The sequence below is a fragment of the Corvus moneduloides genome, chromosome 6 (genome assembly GCF_009650955.1).
Source record: "Corvus moneduloides isolate bCorMon1 chromosome 6, bCorMon1.pri, whole genome shotgun sequence".
Classification (NCBI taxonomy): domain Eukaryota; kingdom Metazoa; phylum Chordata; class Aves; order Passeriformes; family Corvidae; genus Corvus; species Corvus moneduloides.
In genome coordinates this window covers 34297055-34316591 of record NC_045481.1, presented here as the reverse complement: position 1 = coordinate 34316591, position 19537 = coordinate 34297055, and the positions used below count along the sequence as shown (strand labels likewise).

The 19537-nt window shown below is 39.9% G+C and overlaps 1 protein-coding gene across 1 annotated transcript; it reads left to right on the top strand.

Annotated features, from left to right (window-relative positions):
• The first annotated feature begins 1819 nt into the window (after nt 1-1819).
• Nucleotides 1820-18339, top strand: LOC116445742 (serine/arginine-rich splicing factor 5-like). Its single transcript, XM_032112683.1, has 8 exons — nt 1820-1940; nt 4056-4194; nt 7669-7739; nt 8495-8581; nt 10835-10907; nt 14714-14787; nt 15731-15841; nt 16860-18339. The coding sequence occupies exons 2-8, from the start codon at nt 4069-4071 to the stop codon at nt 17149-17151; spliced, it is 834 nt and encodes a 277-aa protein (XP_031968574.1). The 5' UTR covers nt 1820-1940; nt 4056-4068; the 3' UTR covers nt 17152-18339.
• The last annotated feature ends 1198 nt before the right edge of the window (nt 18340-19537 follow it).

Genomic DNA, 19537 nt, shown 5'->3' with positions numbered 1-19537 from the left:
GCTTTAATTGGGCTTCTAGTATGACTTATCTTCATTATTGCCAGTAACTCCAATCCCTATTACAACCATACCATTCCAAGGCTGCCACCTAAGGAGCTTTTTTCTGCTTCTGAGCTTCTTAACACAGCAGTTCAAGCACACAGTCACACAGAGACTCTACTGCTGCTCCTGTAATAGTCCAGCTCTGCCACCTACACAGAATTTGCACAAAAAGTCACAGCATTGCCATTTTGAGTGTCCTGGACTCTCTAATCAAATAAAGAAGTAAAGCAGCCTTACAACTAAACATTGTATTCAAAGTTGTAAGACATACTTGCACCAGCTACAGCTACCCACATGTTCTTTTTTAACCACAGCTAGCTGTGTTCTGTTCTCACATTTCTCCATTTTCTTGCCAAGTAAGAGTTCACATCAGCTGCCTTGTGGCAAAAGTCAGCATCCTGGGCTGCATTAGCCAGAGCATCACTGGAGGGTCAAGGGAGGTGATCCTGCCCCTCTACACAGCACTGGTGAGGCCACATCTGGAGTGTTATGGCCACAAAAGAGACATGGACTTACTGAAGCACATCACCACAAAGACTGTGAGACTGGAGCACCCCTTATATAAGGAGAGGCCAAGAGAGCTGGGCTTGTTCAGCCTGGAGAAGGCTGAATCTGTATCAATACCTGATCAGAGGGAATGAAGAGGAGGGTGCCAGACTCTTCTCAGTAGCATCCACGGACAACTGAAACCCATGATATTTCATCTGAACACAAGAAAACATTTTTTTTCTACTCTAAGGGTGGTCAAACACCAAGTCAGGTTGTCCAGAGAGGTTGTGGAGCCTCCATATACTAAAAAGCTGTCTGGTCATGCTCCTGGGCAACCTTGGGAGATTAAACCAGATGATCTCAAGGCGTCACTTCCAACCTAAAAGATTCTGTTTATTATATGGATGTTGAATGTATAGGTTATCTCTATCCTAAAGAATGATTAGAGGGCAATAAATTTGAATGATGCCTGAATCTAACATAAAATATCATAAATGTAACTTACATATTTACTCCAAGTTAAAACAGGAAATCCAGACATGATGCTGTCAGACAAGGGGAGAAAATGGGCAAACCAAACTGTAGTTATATTTTAAGCATTGGGACAGTGAAGACTTAACAAGCTATGCTATGCTGAAGAAACAGAGAATAATTTTTATATTGGTCATCATACTGTAAATTGTCATTAATTACACTGTAAAAAGTCCGTAAAGTGAGTATATCTCACACTGATAAAGCAGGAAAGTAGTGTGCTGTTTATTCATGGAAAAAGAGCTTTTGCCATACAGGCCTGGTTCTTCACTAGTTACTTTTCCACAGCCAAGATTTCCCCCTGGTGTCAGCGATTAATAACAGTATTGCGGCGTTATCCAAAGCGGTGTAAATCTGTGTGCCGAAGAGGAGAAGATGGCAGGAAGGGCCTGGCCGCAGCACACTTCTGTTGGCAGAACTGAGTTGCCGAGTGCAGCACTTCAGATGAATTCTCTGGACGCGTGACTTTTCTCCTCCACTTGTTAAGCAGAATTGTGACCCATCCGTTTTGCCATGTCTTAGTCAAAAAGTCACAGGCAGTTCAGCATGAACAGGCTCCCAGGGAAGCTGTGGATACCCCATCCCTGGCAGTGTCCAAGGCCAGGCTGGACGGGGCTCTGAGCAGCCTGGTGTGGCGGGAAGTGTCCCTGCCCGTGGCGGGGGCTTGGAGCGGGACGATCGCTAAGCTCCCCGCCATTGCCCGCCGCGCCTACATCTCCCGTCGTACCGCGCGGCGCGCTGCGGGCGGGGCGGTGCGGGCGGCTGCGCGCAGGCGCGGTGGTCGCGCGGCGGTCGGTCGGTGGAGCAGCCGGCAGCCATTGTCGCCGCGGCCGCAGAGCGGTTCCCTCACGGCCCGCAGGACTCGCCGCTCCGCGACGGTGCGTAGCCGCCCCTCCACGGCGGGGGGGCCGGGGCGGGTGCGGGGAGCCACCGGCGGGGTTCTGGCGGCCGTACCCTGCGGCGGGGCGGGGACGGGCCCAGGCAGGGGAGCCGCGGGCGGAGGCCGCGCTGGCGCCGCAGGCCCGGGCGCTCGGCGGGGCCGCGGCCGGGGGTGGGGGGGGGTGGGGTGGAGGCGCGCTCCATCGCTGCCCCGAGGAGGGAGGGCTGATCCCGGCGGGATGGCCGGGAGGAGCCGTCGCGGATTGGAGGCGAGCGCAAAGCTTCGAAGAGCCGAAGGGGCCGGCGCCGTGCGTGGGCCGGCGCCGCGATGGCGGCGGGGGCCCGGCTGTCTTGGGCAGGCCGCAGGCCTGGCGCAGCCCCGGCTCCTCTTGGCTGCTCGAAAGGAGGGAGGAGGAGATGGCCGCTTGCTGCGGGCCCTTGCTTCCCGAGGGTTTTTCTGCATTTTCTGAGTGGCCAGCGAGCGAACTCGGTTTCAGTGTAGTAGGAGCGACGTGTGAAGCTCCGCGCCTCGCAGGTGTCAATACAGATCTCGCATCCATTGTGCTCCCTGATTATGAGTAAATGACGCGTGGATGGGTTGTTCGTACGTCTTTCGCCCTATATTTGAGAGTTTCAGTGGTGGTCAGGTCCACCCACCCCGCGTTCATTTCCTTCGGTGATTCTTCTCCCTACCTGATTTTCCTAGAACTAAAAATACCGAACAGCAGTTACGCAGTCGTTTTAATCTTTCAAATCTTTGTTGTTCCCAAAATGAGCGCTGTTGCCGAAGTGGCTGCTCTTGCCGTGTTCTAAAGCATACAGTTACGTAAGGGTGTCCTTCCTCTATAAGGGCCTGCCTTTCCTTTAATACCCACTGATGGCCTGGCCTGTGTTTGCGTGGTAAGGGTGCGCCAGAGAAACCATGTGTTGGAAGACTGGGCACTCCGCGAGGGAGCTGAACCAGCCCCCTGAACTGGATTTCTGTGTGGGCATCAAAATGCACGTGTGAGCACAAAGAAGAGAATGGCTACAAAGGGCAGCGTAGGCTCTTCCGAGGTTCGGGCATGGCTGAGGCCAGTCAAAGTAAGTGCTGTCACAGTTCAACCCCTCGCCCCATAAAAAGCCCAGTACTCAGGCTTCCAAAATTCTGGCACTTCTCTGATGGCACAGTAAGTCTGAGTAAAGAAAGTATTTAATAGAAGTCTAAAGGGCGTTAGTTAACAGAGAAGGTAAATCACATTAATTCAAAATAGTGCATCCAAACTGACTGGAATTATTTTTACAGCTAACACGATATGTTGTCTGTTTCCTCTGCTTCTTTAGAGCCCAGTATTGTAGTGGAAGATCACGTCATATTTCCATTCCTTAGGGCTTGAATTCTTTGTTTTTTTCTATGACAGTAAGCTCGCTGAGTGAGCCGAATAATTAATATTTTCCAGTTACAAGATCTTAAAAATTTTTAAACCACATAAACTGAAAAGGTAACACCTTAAGGTAAAAAATAGAGTTTTATATAGAATATCTCAAATTATATATCCTGGATCAGTAAATAGCTTTGAAAATTTTAATGCCCCAAATATCCTTTTTTATTTTTGCCATTTTTGAAATCTCATAATGCAAAATTTTTCTTCCAAATGTGATAGACTGTTAAAATAAGTTATATTTATGCCTACTGGAAATCGAAATAATTTGATGGCTACCATTTATCTTTTGTGTGCTAATAAAATTTTATCGCAGAGATTTTTCTAGGTGAAAGTAAAAGTTTAGAGAATGTTTTATGTTTTTTGTTGTTATTCCAATAATTAGCATATGAGTTTTGTTCTTTTTTTTTTCAGTAGCTGCTAGCCCAGTAAAATCTTCAGAGTTACAGAGCTGGGGTTTTAAGTTTCATGATTAAAAAGTACAAAACTGGAAGCTCTTTGTAGGTTCTGCTAGAAGTCAGCAAGACAGGATTTTATCACTTTTCTGGCTGTAGAGAATCAGGCTTTTATTGTGTATACCTAGAGGACAGTAAAATCAAATCCTATTTAACCAAGATTTCTGAGATGTAAAAGATCTTGATCACCCTATTTTAAGTTTGTTAATCTGATGAACAGTGCTGTTTTCTTTTTTAGCATCAACCTTAAGATGAGTGGCTGCCGTGTCTTTGTTGGACACTTGAGCTCACGTGCTCGTGAACGGGACGTAGAAAAATTCTTCAAAGGATATGGTCGCATACGAGAAATCCATCTAAAAAATGGTTTTGGGTTTGTGGTAAGTAATAGCCTTGTTTTCCTTGCTCTTGCTTGCAGGTGCTAACCTTGCTAGGATGATGTCAAGGAAGGGAAGATGTGTAAGAGAATAGTAGTTATAGTGGGAAATGGAAATTATTAATACACATTTCAGAATGCTTTTCAGAATTTTGGATTACAGTTTTGGCCACATTTTGCTCAAAATCTTGGTGGTATTCTAGCTACATTAAATACATTGTTTGTTCACATTCTTTTGTAGGTTTAAAATTTATCCCTCATTTCTGAAGACCGTATAAGTATCCTGTTTATGGCAGTACAAAATTTGCAGTCTTGACCTGGAAGAAAAGTTTATACAGAACCACTTAAGCTCCCCTCTCACCCCTTCTAGTCTGCTTGGTCATATTTCTTAAATAATGGCGTGACATAAAAGCAGAGTAGTTGGCCTACAGATGTAATAGGTGCTGACTGGTGGATTCAAGCAGCACAGCTTTGAATTCTCGTGCAGCTAAAGTTTGACATACTCACCACCAGTACATGTTTATAGGGCGTATATGTTTGTCGGACTATTAAATGAAATAGTTCATTGTATCTCAGTTACCTGCTGCTGCTTTCTAGAGCTCTGTGCTCCTAAATGTCCAAATTTTGCGGCTTTACAGGTTCACAAATTGACTCAAGATCAGCCTGTGTTTAACTATTATCTCATGAGAATTGAGAATTAGCTGTTCTGCAGCACTTAGTTCAGACTTGAAAGGCTGATACTGCCCCTCGCACTATGGCAGTCTTACATGCCGCTCTTTTTGCCAAGATCAATCCCGTGAGTGAAGATACTGGAAAAGAACAAAAGAACAGGCTTTGCCTACTTTAGTTTCATATGAGTATTGCTCCTTAACTTCCTGCACATGGTGGTTCCTGATTACCCTGCATTATGAGCTGCTTTTTGTTGACTACCAGTAGGTAGCTATCTGTTTCTTAAAAGTCTGGAGGTAAATGGCTGATCTAGACGTGAGTTTATTTAGCATGCTCTTTCCAGTTGCTGCTATTTCTCAATCTCCTTTCCTTGACTGTTCCTCTTCCTAGGCAGGGCTGTTGACTCATTCAGGAGCAACTTCTGTTCAACTCTTGTAAGCGAGTCAGTCAATCCTTCCTCCTCTTCTCTAGTTCCTAGGTGGAACCATTTTCTTTTCAAAGATCATTAATAACCTTGAATAATTGTCTCATAACTTTATCTAAAAGATTTAATTGTTCTCCGGATAAAATTCTTTTCTTCATAGCTGAACAACTTTCCCTCCCATACTTGTCATCCCATCATTGTGCACCCATATCAGAAATCACTTCCATTGTTTGTGTAACTGTTCTAGGTTTTGGAAGACTCTGGCCGGATTCCTTTGGAGCTTCCTTTTCTTCAGGCTGAACAAACACAGCTCTCTCAACCTTTCTTTGTTATCCAACCCTCTCATGAGTTTTGGTGGCCTTCTGCTAGTCTCACTCCAATTTTTCAATGTCTTTTATGAGCTGGAGGGACCAAAACTGAACACCGTGTTCCAGGTGTGGCCTAACAAATGCCAAGTAGGGTGGAATAATAGCACCCCTTGGTCTGCTGATTGTACTCCTAGTGATGCAGCCCAGGATGCGATTTGCTTTCATTGTAGCAAGGCCATGCTGCTGACTCATGCTTAGCTGACTCTTCACAAGGATTTCCATGTCCTTTTCATTTCCATGTCCTTTTCCCCTTACACTCCAGCCACTCAGCCCCCAGTGCATTCTGCTGCTTAGGATTGTCTTATGCCACATGCAGCACTTCATGTTTATCTTTTGTTAAGACTCGTGATTCCTGTTTGCCTAATCTTTCAGCCTATCAAGGTCTTTTTGTTTTTTCATTCTGGTTATCTATTTCTCCTCCAACTTTGGTGTCAGACACAAAATTGGTGAGGCTGCGCTTGAGCATGTCTTGCATGTCATTTATAAACACATGGAATGGCATTATCCTTCATGGCACTTCGCTTGCCATGTGCTGTCAGTTCATCTTTATTTTCTGTTTTTTAAGACCTGTATTTATAAAACATATTACAAAACCAAGTGAACACTGTTACAGTGTTAAAAGCATGTTTTGTTGTGCTTGATTGAAATCATTGCTTAATCTTTCAAACTAATTATATTTACTTAAATGTTGTAGATTTCAGGGAATAGTGTTTTCAGAGTGTAAAGCTAGGTAGACTTGCAGATGTTCAGTTTGTTAGAAATAGTTATAGAAATAGAATAGTTGACATAATGGGACTTGGAGTTGCCAAATGCTGGACCTAAATAAATTTTTTTAAGATATGCTTTGCATCATCATGCAAACATGTGATGTTTCATTTGGTAGTGAAACAGATTTCAGTGCAGAAGGGGGAAGATTGCTTAAGCCAGTATTGCTTCTGAAAAGCAGTCCATAGTTACACAAACACTTTCTTCAACTTGAGAAGCTTCTTCTCTGTTGTTAATTTCTTGCAAGCTGCAGTTCCACAATTTTTTCTCTCCCATCTGCACTGTTGCTTCCAGCAGTCCCTATCCACCTGCTTGTTCTCTCTGCTTTATTTCTTTCCTTTGTTCCCTTGCCTCTCATGGTATTGCTGCAGTTGTTCAGCCGCATACAATGTACCTAACCTGGGAAGCTGATCTGGTTGAAAAATAACAGTGCCTTTTTCACCCCACCGCCTGCACAAAGTGTGCTGTTTTTCATCTGGGTAGATTTCTTGACCTAGTTTACTGCAGAGCTGTAGAAGCAGCTTTGCCAAGAACCAGTGGGCTGGATAGTGGGCAGAGGCTACTTGGGCTGACTAAAGCAGCATTTCTTCCAAAAGTGAAGTGACAGATTCCATTGCAACAGTAAATGGAATTATGCTTGTTACAGCTGATCTGGACCCGCAGGTGGCCAGTGCTGAAGAAGGGCTTCTGTTTCATACTCTTCTTACATGGGCACCTTTTTGCCCAGCTAGTGAACTGAATTCACTCAGAAAAAAACCCAGGAGGGCTCTTTTTTCTGGTTTACCCTTTCTTTGCCAGTTCAGTAAGAATTTAATCTTAAGAGAGTTTCGGGAGTGCATGACTCTCCTGCATTTGATCAGCTCATCCTGTTATATTGCATTTTCCTGTATGTGGGGCTGTGTTTTAAATTGTATGCCTTGAAGTAATTTCCCCCACCTCTCCCCAAAAGTATTTTAGATATTTCTGTAGTAAACCAGGTCATTTAATTAGTTTATTCAATACAGATCCTGCAAATAATTCTACTGAAACAATTGGGGGGGCAAAAGGAATTTGTGGGGTGGAGGGAGAAGAAATGATTATGAATAGGAACATCTTGGCATTTCAATCATAAATGTACTAGGAATCAGCTTCCTTATTCAGAGTTCTTGGTGATACTTCATGTAGAAATGTAAAATTTATAAAGAAAGCATGTTTATTAGTATTTGTGTATACTGTGAGGGAAGATACTTTTTTATTCCTATTTTCTTTCTAGGAATTCGAAGACCACAGGGATGCTGATGATGCAATTTATGAACTAAATGGTAAAGAGCTGTGTGATGAAAGGTAAGTGTGATACCATAATTTCCCTTAAGAATAGAAAAAGTGCTTTGCATCAAAATGCAGTGCATTATCTTGTGGCGTTTCTTGTGGTTCTGTGATGGGATATACCTTCCATAACTTTAAAGACATCATTGGGTTCCAGTCTTGTTTAAGGCAAAGGATTAGTTTGGGACTGGATGAGTGGTTTGGAGCAGGGCTGACTGTTTTCTCTACTTCCACTTAGTTCTCTTTCAAAGCTAACTCAGGATCTTGTCATTTGGAATATTAGTAAGAGTGAATTGAACTTATCTGTCTGTTGACCAGAAAATAAGCTGATGATAGCCTGTTAGTCGTTGGATTGTTGCCCTTCAGTTTGCAGCAATGTGGACTATAGTCATTGTATGTTGCAGTAGTTTTTATTGTGATTGTGGAAGCTGGGGTTTAGGTCATTAGGTTGTTGTTAGTGATTTTAGTACTCTTTTCTCTCTGTGATTACTCCTGGGCTCTGGTTGAGCAAATTTAAGTGTTTCAGTCTGAATTACAGACTTGTGACAATTTTCATGAAAATCTGAGGGAGGTGAATGAGAAAGAACGCTGGTCTGGCTCTTTAAGAAATGCCAGTGGTTGTGTTATAAATCATTGCTTGCAAGGGCAAGATAATTCTTGTTTGTGCACATTTGCTTCCAGTTGTGAAAGATTTAAGTCAATGTCAAATACTTAAAGTTTGTTGTTTTATTTTTTTATGTGCTTGTTTTGTTTTGTTTTTTTCCTGTCATAAGGGTCACAATTGAACATGCTCGAGCCCGAAGAGGAAGGGGAAGATTCTCACAACGGTTCAGTTACTACCAGTCGCAGAGTGGATCTAGGTAGGTGGTCTGGGCTCTCTGTCCTTTTCCTCTTCCAGTAACTGAAGAACTGGAGTGAAATACTCTTTTCTTTTTGTGATTTAGGGATCCAGCTCGGTTTCCTTGTATAGCTTCACAAAAGAAGTTCTATGTTCTCAAACACTGCAGGTTCATTACTATTACTTGCCTTCTCCGGCTGAGGAGAGTGTGGATTTTAAAGCAGTTTAACTGTCTTGAAGACTTCACAAACCTATTATGAAATGTGCCTTTGCCATGGTGTAGGCACTACGCTGGTCTTGCTTCCTACTGTCACGTAAATGATGTGAAGGAGTATTGCTGCAGTTGGATTGGCTGATTTTAACACTAAATCAAGAAAAATGCAGAGCTTCTCTACTGTGGTTTTTGTCACCAAACTGAGCTTACATGCTAAGTAGACTTATTGTAGAGCAATAATTCAAGGTATTTACTGTCTAACCAAGTTTTCACATTTCCAGTTTTATGGTTATCAAAATGCTTGTTTCAGCACAGCCTAGAAAAGGAGCAGTGCTAGGGCACAAGATAAACCCTTCTGCATGTTTTAGTAAATACCAGTTGACTTAAGTTTGCTGACCAAGCAGGTGGCTTGCTAAGGGAGTCTCTCTCCAGTGATGGAATGTGAAAATCAGGACACAGCTCATCTCTAGAATACCTCTAGAGGACACACAGTATTTATGGAGTTGTTCACTTTCAGTGATTAGAGCCAGTGAAAGTTCTGCAGATTTGCGTATATTCTGCCAGACAACTACACATTACATTACATCTTTGTGCTTTATATCTACCTGTGTGAAGGAAGTATGTGTGGAATAATTTATTCTGTAGAAACATTCATAGCTGTTGCCTATGTACAGTAGAGTTTGGAAGATGAAGATACAAGGGACATAAACCTTCACATTTGTTACAAAGTCAGAATTGCTGGCAGTTTCCAACCACTGTTTGGAACATCTAATTTGCATATGCAAGCATACTAATTAGATTATTTTTTCTTTAATGGCAGTAGCCTTGACACAGTATAACTGGTCCAAGGTCCATGCTAAAAGTGGACTTTAAAAGTAGCAAGTTTGATTGAAGGTCGTGGGCATCTGACGCTGTAGTCGTGTTCGTGATGTCAGACTGCCAGTGCTAGACAGGAAGAGACTGTGGTTTGCAATAATGGAAAAATCAGACTCATTTGTGACTCTGGGACCTCCGTTTAAATATCTGGAAGATCTGGATGTTCTGAAAAAGATTGGACACTTTGAGGTATGCACTGAAATGAAATTGACTGTGCTTCAGTGTATAAATCAATACACACAATTTAGAACCATGTTTCTGTGGGAGAAGATGAGAATCATTTTCTCAAAGGTCAGTGCTCTTGATTTTTCAATCTTTTTTTTTAGCAATACAAAGTAGTGCCGTTGTTAGAATCCTGCATTACTTACCAAAAAATTGGCATACTTTTTCCATAATTCTCAAATCCCTTTCTATTCAGAATGGCTAGGATGGGGAACAGAAATTACTTGCATGGGTAATATTCTTTCCAGGTGTCTCCCTCTCCTGTATGAACATTTTCAAGCCACATTTTAATTTTTGAGAGGGTCTTTCATTTTTGGTTAAGTGGCAAACTTCAGCTTTCATTCAGGAGCTGTAAACTGCCACGGTTATTTCACGGCAATCAGTTGTTTAGCTCTCATTTTACTGAGATAGAAATATTTCTACCCCAAAAAATGTCTAATACAGGTCACAGTGGCATTTATAAAATTAACAAGTGATTTGGAATTCAGAAGTGTGAACTAAGGTGCCTTTAAATTGTGTCTTCGAGCTCCCTGACATGAAGCAGAATGCTACCAACTAAAAAAGCGAAAGATAGAAAAAAATTGTCCTTTCTCTGAATATTCCCAGAAACCATATGTGAGCCAAGAAGGTCAAATACCAAAATTAAACTAAATCTCTGTACATTATTTTCATTTTACTAGACATTTACCTAGTGTATCTAGAAAAAAATGACAGCTGTGTTGACAGCCTTGGTAAAAAGGCTTCGTCAAAATCCTTCTTAATCCCCTTTTAACAGCTTACTTCTTCTAGCGGAGCCTTAAATATACTCTTGACTAGGGAGAATCAAGTCTGAAGCCCAGCAATAAGGAAATTACTTAAATCTTTCAGCAAACTGTAGAAAATGTCAGATTTCTTAAATTTTGAATTCTTTATGCTGGAGAATTTTTTCTTTTTTTTTTTTTTCCCCTCTTTGAATTCTTCCAGCCGGTATGGGCCTCCTGTTCGTACTGAACACAGGATCATTGTTGAAAACCTTTCATCCCGTATCAGCTGGCAGGTGAGTTAGAATCTTATCTTCTTTTTCTACACCTTATTTTACTACTCCGTAAGTAGACTGCTTTCAGCCTGATTTCTTAATAAAGCCATCATAAATATTTCATGTGAACAAAAAAATAAGAAAAAAGCTTCAGGGATTGCTAAAAATCAGCAATCAAGCACTTACAGAAGTGTTTTGTTTCATAGCTGTGCAAATGGTTCTATAAGTAGATTTTGTAGTTGGGAACTGATTCTTTCTTACTTCTGTTTGCCAACTGATCAAACTTTGGAAGACTCTAGATTGTTTCTAAAATATTGAAACATTGCATTCATTCAAACTGTGTCATCCTTTTGTATTGTTACACCTGGAAGTGCATGCCTCTGTTTTGATTAAAATTTACAGTCTTTTCTTACATTTTGCAAAATATTTTTGTGACACGATGCATGATTGAGAATTCTGGTAATACATCAGTAATAGAGGGAATTTTAAGAGAGCTTCTGTGTCAGGTATGCTTACTGTAGGTATTTTTTTTTTAAATCCAAACTTTCATTACATGTAATTTGAAGCTTTCTTACCACCTTTCCTTTTCGTTTGTTTTTTCACCTCTTGCTAATGTTTTGCTAATATTTAGCTGGCTTTCAAGAATAGTCATATAATCAATTCTTTTAGTTGTGTTCCGTATGGTACACAGTGTATAGAAAGTTCACTTTTTAAGGACATAGCAACAGATGCTATTTACAAAAGGTGAGTGAATAGTGGAGTTCAGTCTTTTTCACTAACCTTTATATTCTTTGAATAAAGAGACTTAAATCAATGTACTGAAAGATGCAGGAGATCATGTTGAATGTTCAAAGCCTCGGTCTTGGAGCTACTTCCCCACGAGGAGGCTTCTTGACTTGCTTGGAGCTCTGCTGATGTGTTTCATAAGAGTTGGGTGCAATCCATGCAGAAAAACGGTTGAACTCAGTTTGTTTATCTTCTGCATGACAGGTTCAAAGGGTTCGCAGTTGTACAGTTGTGTTAATTATTGAATAACTAAAAAAAACCAGCTGAGTTGATGTGATGATCAAGTGGATTTAATCTAAATATCTTCTGGGTATGCTACACAGTTACATATATGAAGAGATTGTCACTTGGAAACGACAGTAGGGACCAGAGAAGTAAGCTAATGGAGTGCTAAAGAAAAGAAATCCTATAATGTTGTTTAGTGTTAAATGCTTAACTTGAAGAAAAAATTAACATTTTTGTAACTTTCTTTTACTTGTGAATATTTATAATGGCTTTATGTGTACTTACAATTTAATCTGAAGCCCACCCAATTCAGATTTCATACTGGTGAATCTTTTAGTATTTTAATTAAATGTTTTAATGTCTCTTAAATATACGATAAATTAGCATAAGAGACTTTTTGATACCTGCCTAAATAGACATCATTTGAAGGTAACAACCATATGCAAGCTGCATTTACTTTTGGAGTTGTACTGCTTTGATACTAACTATAGTGTTTTAACTTCTAACTATGCTACTTACACAACACATTAAAATGGCTAATGCATTAACAGTAGTGGCATTATTCTTCCCTTCTAATCCCTGCTAGGAAGCACACTCAATATGGAACCTTGCTTTTAAACTTACACACATAATTTAATCTTTGGTGTGTCCAGATCCCCATATATTGGGAACATCTATCTCCCTTAGAAGTTACTGTGTTGGGATATTTAAACATAGAAAAAGCCACAAAAATTTGTATTTGGAAAAGTTTCCTCAAATTGTTGACTATATTGTTAATAGATAATCTCATCTCTAAGTAGTAGACAAACTGTCAGAACTCTCCTTTTTTTTAGCAAACATATATTTCTGCGTGTTCAGAGCTTTCCAACCCACCCCCATTAGTTTTTCAGCATCAAATTTTCAAGCAGTTGAGAATAGGTCTGTGTTACATCAAGATGTATTGTTTAATGTGTTTTTCCTATTTATGGTTGTCCTACACCTTATTTCTCTTTGCTGCTAAGGACAGCAGGGTTTTCTCGTGCTATTTAAGGTGAACCAGAACAGTAAACTTAAGATAAAACTTGATTGTTCCACTGGTTAGGTAGTAAAACCAGGTAACTTTAAACATTCCTCTAATAACAGAATGTCGAGCTTTTATAGCACATGCACACTTCCTCTCTTTCAAGCAATAATGTTGGCATCTTAATCACGTTGTCATTGTGATTACAATGATTAAGTAATATTTCATGTTGATGTTTCTTAGGATTCCACATATAGTGTTGCAAGACTGTGGGAGCATCAATCTTAAAGCCTAAAGTTACTGATTTAGGAAATAATTATGTAGATTATTATTTTCTAACTTCCTTTTGATTTACCAGTCCTGGTCTAGTTAAATTCTCATTGACTCGAGCAGAGCCAAAATTTTGTCCATCATCTCTAAATTGAGGTAAACTGAATTTGAAGTATTGTTTTTAATGGTACTATAGGGACCAATTTTCATTTGCTATTAGGGTTTCTTTATATTAAAAACAAGGAAAATACCTACTACTTTGCATATGCCAGTTTTTAACATAAAACTATAGAATTTTAATTAAAATACTACATAAAACTAAGCTTTCTGATATTCTGTGGCAAATGTTCTAAAGTTTTTTCTTGGCTTTTTGTTTTGTAGTCTTTTGTTCCTTAAGCGTATTTCTAACCAAGTGCACTTTGAACCTCTTCTAACAACCTTGATTTGGTTAACCATTTTTCTTGTGTGGAGGAAAAAGAACCAAAGATTTGGGGGTTTTCTAGTGGCTGAAATTCTAGGGTTTGGCCTGTTCTGAATTTTCCTTTTGGTTCCTATGACACTCCTGTTTTTTGGCAGTCTAGATCTTGGTTTGCCTGGGTTTGATCTCGATTGGCTAGCACAGATCATCCTCGGGTTCTTTAGCCACTTCTGGAGACTGGAGACTATGTCCAGTGCTTTCAGGGCCTCTGGTACCTCCGTGAAGCATATTGCTATGAGCCATCACTGCCTTTCTCATGTAAGAGAGTTCCTCTTGGCCAGCTAGGTATTGGACAAGCAACTCTTTGCTTAAGGTACCTTCTTATATCACCTGCCACTTGTGGCGTGTTGCGGTAAGTAGTCTGGGATTATAAAATACCAGATACGGTTGGGTAAAAGTGCTGCCTTAACTTAGATGTTTAGCTTTTTAGTGACCTTTTGCATTATTTGTTTGTGCTTTCTCCTATTGCTAAGCAAGTAATTTTACTGTGTCCACATTTAGCCTCTGTTAAGTTTAAGACAAGGATGTTTATTGATGTGACACTGTAGCGTGACGGATACTCAAACGAAACTTAGAAAAATTTTCTTCATAAAATTTTTAATTACATTGTAATTGTACCTTTTTGCTTTTAATTTTGCTTTGAAGCTGGGGGAGGTGAGCATAAAGGTTGAATTTGTCTACATTTATTGGATTGTCATTTAACTGGGGTGTTAGTTATGAAAACCTGCATTTAATACTACTGTGCTTCTCTCCTATAATTCTGATTTCAGTGAACATGTTGGTATTTTAAGTATTGCATTGTGTTTTCATAACAGCTGGTTTCAGGATGCAGGATTATCTTAAAAGCAGTGTTTTATTCACTGTAGCTGTAAAATGATGGATCTTTTTTATATGCAGCTGCTATTAAATAAGCTGTTTCAGACACTTTTTTCTAAATGATATGTATATTTTTATATATATAGATTGAAAAGCATTAAGCAGTTTTAGCAGAGAAAGTTTTAGGGCAGTATTCTGCTACCTGACTGATTTGTGTCCTGTTCAAGACTAAAATGTTAACTTTGGCTGTAGGACTTGAAAGATGTCATGAGAAAGGCAGGGGAGGTCACCTATGTGGATGCACACAGAAACAACAGGAATGAAGGGTAAGTTCGTTTTGTGTCTAAATCGGTGTGATAGCTGAAACTATTACAGGCATGATTTTTCTTGTAATACAGAAGAAATTAAATAGAAATCTGTGGTGTGGCTTAGATGCTGAAATTTCTCCAGTTCAAGAACCAAACAATCCAAAACACAAACTGTCAATAAGTGGGAGATCAGTATTGAACTCAGTCTCTATTCTCTATCATGAAAACAATGTGTGAAAGCAGAAAAGGAAGGGAGAATTCCTTCCAAATGTTAAATCCTGCTGTCTTTAACTTATTTTTATATAATCATTTATGATCTGAGTCCTGAGACTAAAACACCTCCTGTCTATGGCTGCTTTACACTGGTTCAACAGTCAGAATCATGGGAAAAGAACATAACCAACTTCCATGGGGAATACCTACCTGCCCACTCTCCATTCTTAATTCTGCAGTCTACAAAGGTCCTGCACAACAAAGCAGGAGAGAAGGAAGTACAAACTGAGTCTTTGTGCTGGCAAAACTGCTGTAGGGCCGTTGCAAACCAGCACAACTAAGACCTTTTTTTGAGTTCAAATTTTAAAAACCACAGACTGGATTTTTCTGTTCACTGTTAGAATTCTTAAATAGGGCAGAAGAGTCTGCAAACTTACTTTGTTTCATGGACAACTTTGGAATGCAATTTAGTGGAGGCCTGAAAGATATTTCCTCAGCTGATGCAGGTTTGTAGCTTCCTGCATTTTCTCCATCTCCTTGCAGATGGCAGTTCTGGTAATGTTCAAGAAGGTGTGAAAGGTAGGGATGGCTAGGACTGTTAAGTGTTGTATTTTACTGTTAACCACGTTAAAAACTAGCTTTCAGAAGATAAAACAAGCTGTGAAGCAACAGATTAAAAAGGGCCAGTCTTGCTCTCCTTACTTTTTTTGTTTCTCTGAAACTTCCTTTTTTTCATGATGGTGAACAGGGTTGTGGAGTTTGCATCTTACAGTGACATGAAGAGTGCACTGGAAAAATTGGATGGCACTGAGCTGAATGGACGCAGAATTAAACTGACTGAAGACCACAGAAGGCATAGGTATGTCACCTGACATGATAAAATTCTGCTGAGGGCATGGATTTGGGTAGCATTGATGCCAAAGTTTGATTATCTAGTTTTTTGGCCCCAATTTAAATATCACCGCACAGATAACTTTCTAGCAATGTAAACAGATTAAGATAAGAACTAACTGCTGAAACAAGGTAAATAGAAGAGTTTTGGATGAGAGTAAGGATTTTTTTAAAGAAAGAACTTTTTAAAAACACGAATTTTGGTATTAAAAAATGAATAATTGAAAAATAATTGAAAGGAAAGCTGTTTCACAGTCCTGTGAAATGTTTCTCAAATAGTTGTGGAAGACAACTTGTTAATGAAAATAAAAGAAAATCAGTTAGCTTGCTTGCATTATTCCTAAGCAGTTCTGCTGTTTAGTCATTAAAAAAACATACTGACTTCAGCTCTTTCATTGTCTCTCTTAAAAATAAATCCATTTCTTTCCATGAAATAAAGGATGCATTACTAGTGAAGGTGTTAAAACTCTAAGGCCTTTAAGTGTGCTGGTGATCACACCTTTAGAGACTTTCTTAGCATCTTGAAAGAAACTCTTACTAACTTGCATGGTGTTTCTAGAGAGAATAAATACCACAGGTATGGAGTTTAATTTCTGTGTTTTTCTTCATAAATTAAATGATATTTCAAGGCAGGGTGTATGCTGAAAAAGAGTTCTTCTTTGATAGAAGCTACCCTGCTTAAAAATTGGTTTCTCTCCTCCTGGCAGGAGCTGGGAGGAGAGGCATCTTTTATTAGGCAGTTCCTATTTTGCCACACTAGCAGAGAATGTCAAGGCCAGAAGTTCCTGATAGCCTTGACCTAAGAAGATAGTGTCATGATGGAGCATAACAGGAATCTAGCAGCACTGTGAAATAACTGAATGCTGTGAATAGCACTTTCAGATGTTCAGATGGATGTGCTATGCATACAAAGTAGTTGAGAATTTTACTGATTGTTTTAAATTTAGTAAGAGGTGAGACTACAGCTTTTAATTATGTTTCTCCAGAAGCAGATCTCGATCAAGGAGTTACTCAAGATCTCGCAGCAGGTCCAGGTCTACAGGATCTTCCAGATCGGACAGCCGGTCCAGGTCCAGGTCAAGGTCCAGGTCCAGATCCAGGTCTCGCTCTCGCTCCCGATCTCGCTCTCGATCCCGCTCTCGTTCTCGCAGTCGTACTCCTAAAAAGAGTTACTCCCACAAAAGCCACCGCTCCAGCTTGATAGCTTCTTCCCCTTCCCCCTCTTCTTCTAAAAGAAAATCTCGTTCTAGGTCGAGCTCTGCTCATAGCCGTAGTTAACCTGCTCTGAGAGATGTATTAATGAACTTAATTTGATTCAAGTTTCTTGAAGACTTGAGACAAATTATGTATGAGAACTGGGAGGGGAAGAGTTAACATGATGAAAGGGTGACCTCCTCTTACATTGCCAAAGTGCCTGTCATCAAATAGGCCATCTCTGTGAGGAGGGGCTGGCTGTCAGCTTTCTTCTTTCAGTGAAGTCTGGAGTGGGAAGTCTTTTTTATTTTTTTCCCTGCTATTAGTAAACATTTCTATCATAGATATATTATGTACACATAATGCTGAGGTAATGGGATGAGACAATACGCTGCTTTCTCCCTCTCTTGCCCCTACTTTCCCCTCCACCTCCAAGGCCTTTGACTTCCAAAATACTATGTTAGCTTTTGTCCTTGGTATTAAGTCCGAGAACAGGAAGTAGAGATTTTATTCCTTTAAGGTTCTGTGGCTACTTTTCTGTGCGAGAATGAATGGACCAGATAAAATTAGTTTAGAGTTCCCCCTTTTCCCCATTGCTTGGCTTAACAGGCTGTTTAAGTTCCAGCTTTACATGACCTTGACAATATGCTTAATTTGCAAAAGACTTTCAGGAATACACATTGGTTAGTTGAATGTTGCTCACTTGGATAGTGAATTAATACAATGTTAAGCAGTAATGAAAGCTGGAATTTTCTGTTAAAATGAGACATACCATCCAGATGTCAGGATTATTGGGAATCCATTATAATAATTTTACAGTAATTCACTAGTATGTGGTATTGTATGTATAGGCCTTATTTGACAGGTGACTTCATAAAACTGCACAGAAATGTCAATATGCATGTCCATGTTTTTGATGTTTATAATAAAGTGACATAGCTTTCATACCCAAAAGTGTGATACTGAATAACATGTGTATGACTAGCAATAGTCTTGATGGAAAGGAAGGTTATTTTAGTAATGAGAGCAGCAAAAAAAAAATCCCAGGAAAAGTGTAGTCAAAATCTCTGGAATGCACAGTTGTTTTGATTAATAGAAATTTCCACTGCAAATACTGTCGTTCTTACAATTTGGGATTAGATTTTTTTTTTTTTAACTTCTGTATCGTTAAAGAAGGGAAACATTTTTGGAAAAAATATGTAAATTAATCCCAAAGTCTTACATGTATTTAAATGTACCATTCCTAATAAAATCAAACCTTTTTCTGGCTTACTTTGCAGTTTCATTTAATTGTTGTTGCTGTTGTTCACTTCATATAATCTTTCTGACATGATCACAAATTTATTTGAAGGTATATCTGTATGGAAGCAAGAAAATGTGAACTGGAAACCAGTTATGATATGTAAGTGACCGGATACTGACTAACAGGAGGACAGGATAGGATCTGGTGTTGGAATCTCTCTATAGGTAGATTCATTTGTCACTTTTGAAATAGTGTACTAGAGATTCTTAACATTGCCCACATGACTTGTGCACATACAAGGCTTCAAGGCTGACACCCTTTATAGAGCCAAGTTACTGGTGACCCTGCCCATGGCAGGGGTTTGGAACTAGATGATTTTTAGGGTCCCTTCCCACGCAAACTATTACTTCATTCTTTGCGTGTTTGGCATGGTACGGTGATATGAATACGCTAGCAGTTCAGAAGGAACACATTAGAAATTACTTTGCAGAGGAATCTTACTAGATGTGACTGTTGGGAAAGCTGGAGTATGCTCAGCTGTGTTAAATGTCAGCGTTGCTGGCTTTGGTAATTTTGTTAGGCTACCCAAGAAAGCCACAAATTGTCCACTGCCTCATCTAGTACCTTTGAAATTGGCAAGTGCAATATCGGAGACCTTGAATGCTTCTGACCACGGCATGCTTACCTTGCAAATTACTTAAATATAGGGCTAATGTAGATCCCATTATTTTATTAATTCCCGATTCTTTCTTGTACATCATTTCACTTCTGTAAGTTTCCATTGATTCAGTCAACAGTGACAGCAGTCAGATGAATATGCCTGGTCAGTTCCTGAGCAGCAGCCCCTGGCCAGCTTTCCGCACAGTTTATATACTGAGCATGATGCCATGTGGTATGGGATATCCCTCTTGTCAGCTGTCTTGGCTGTGTTCCAGTTTCTCATGCCTCCCAGTCTCCTTTCTGGTAGGACATGAGAAGCTGAAAAGTCCTTGATAAACACTACTTTGCAATAACTGAAAAATGTCACTGTGTTACCAACATTATTCTCATCCTACATCTAAAACAGCACTATACCAGTTACTACGAAGAAAATTATTGCTAAAACCAGAACAACTATTAATGTATTTCTGAAACCTAATTATTTTAAAAATAGAATATTTTTAGACTGCCTTGGAATAAATTACCCATATCAGGTGCCTTACTTCCAACTTTATACAGAGCACAGGA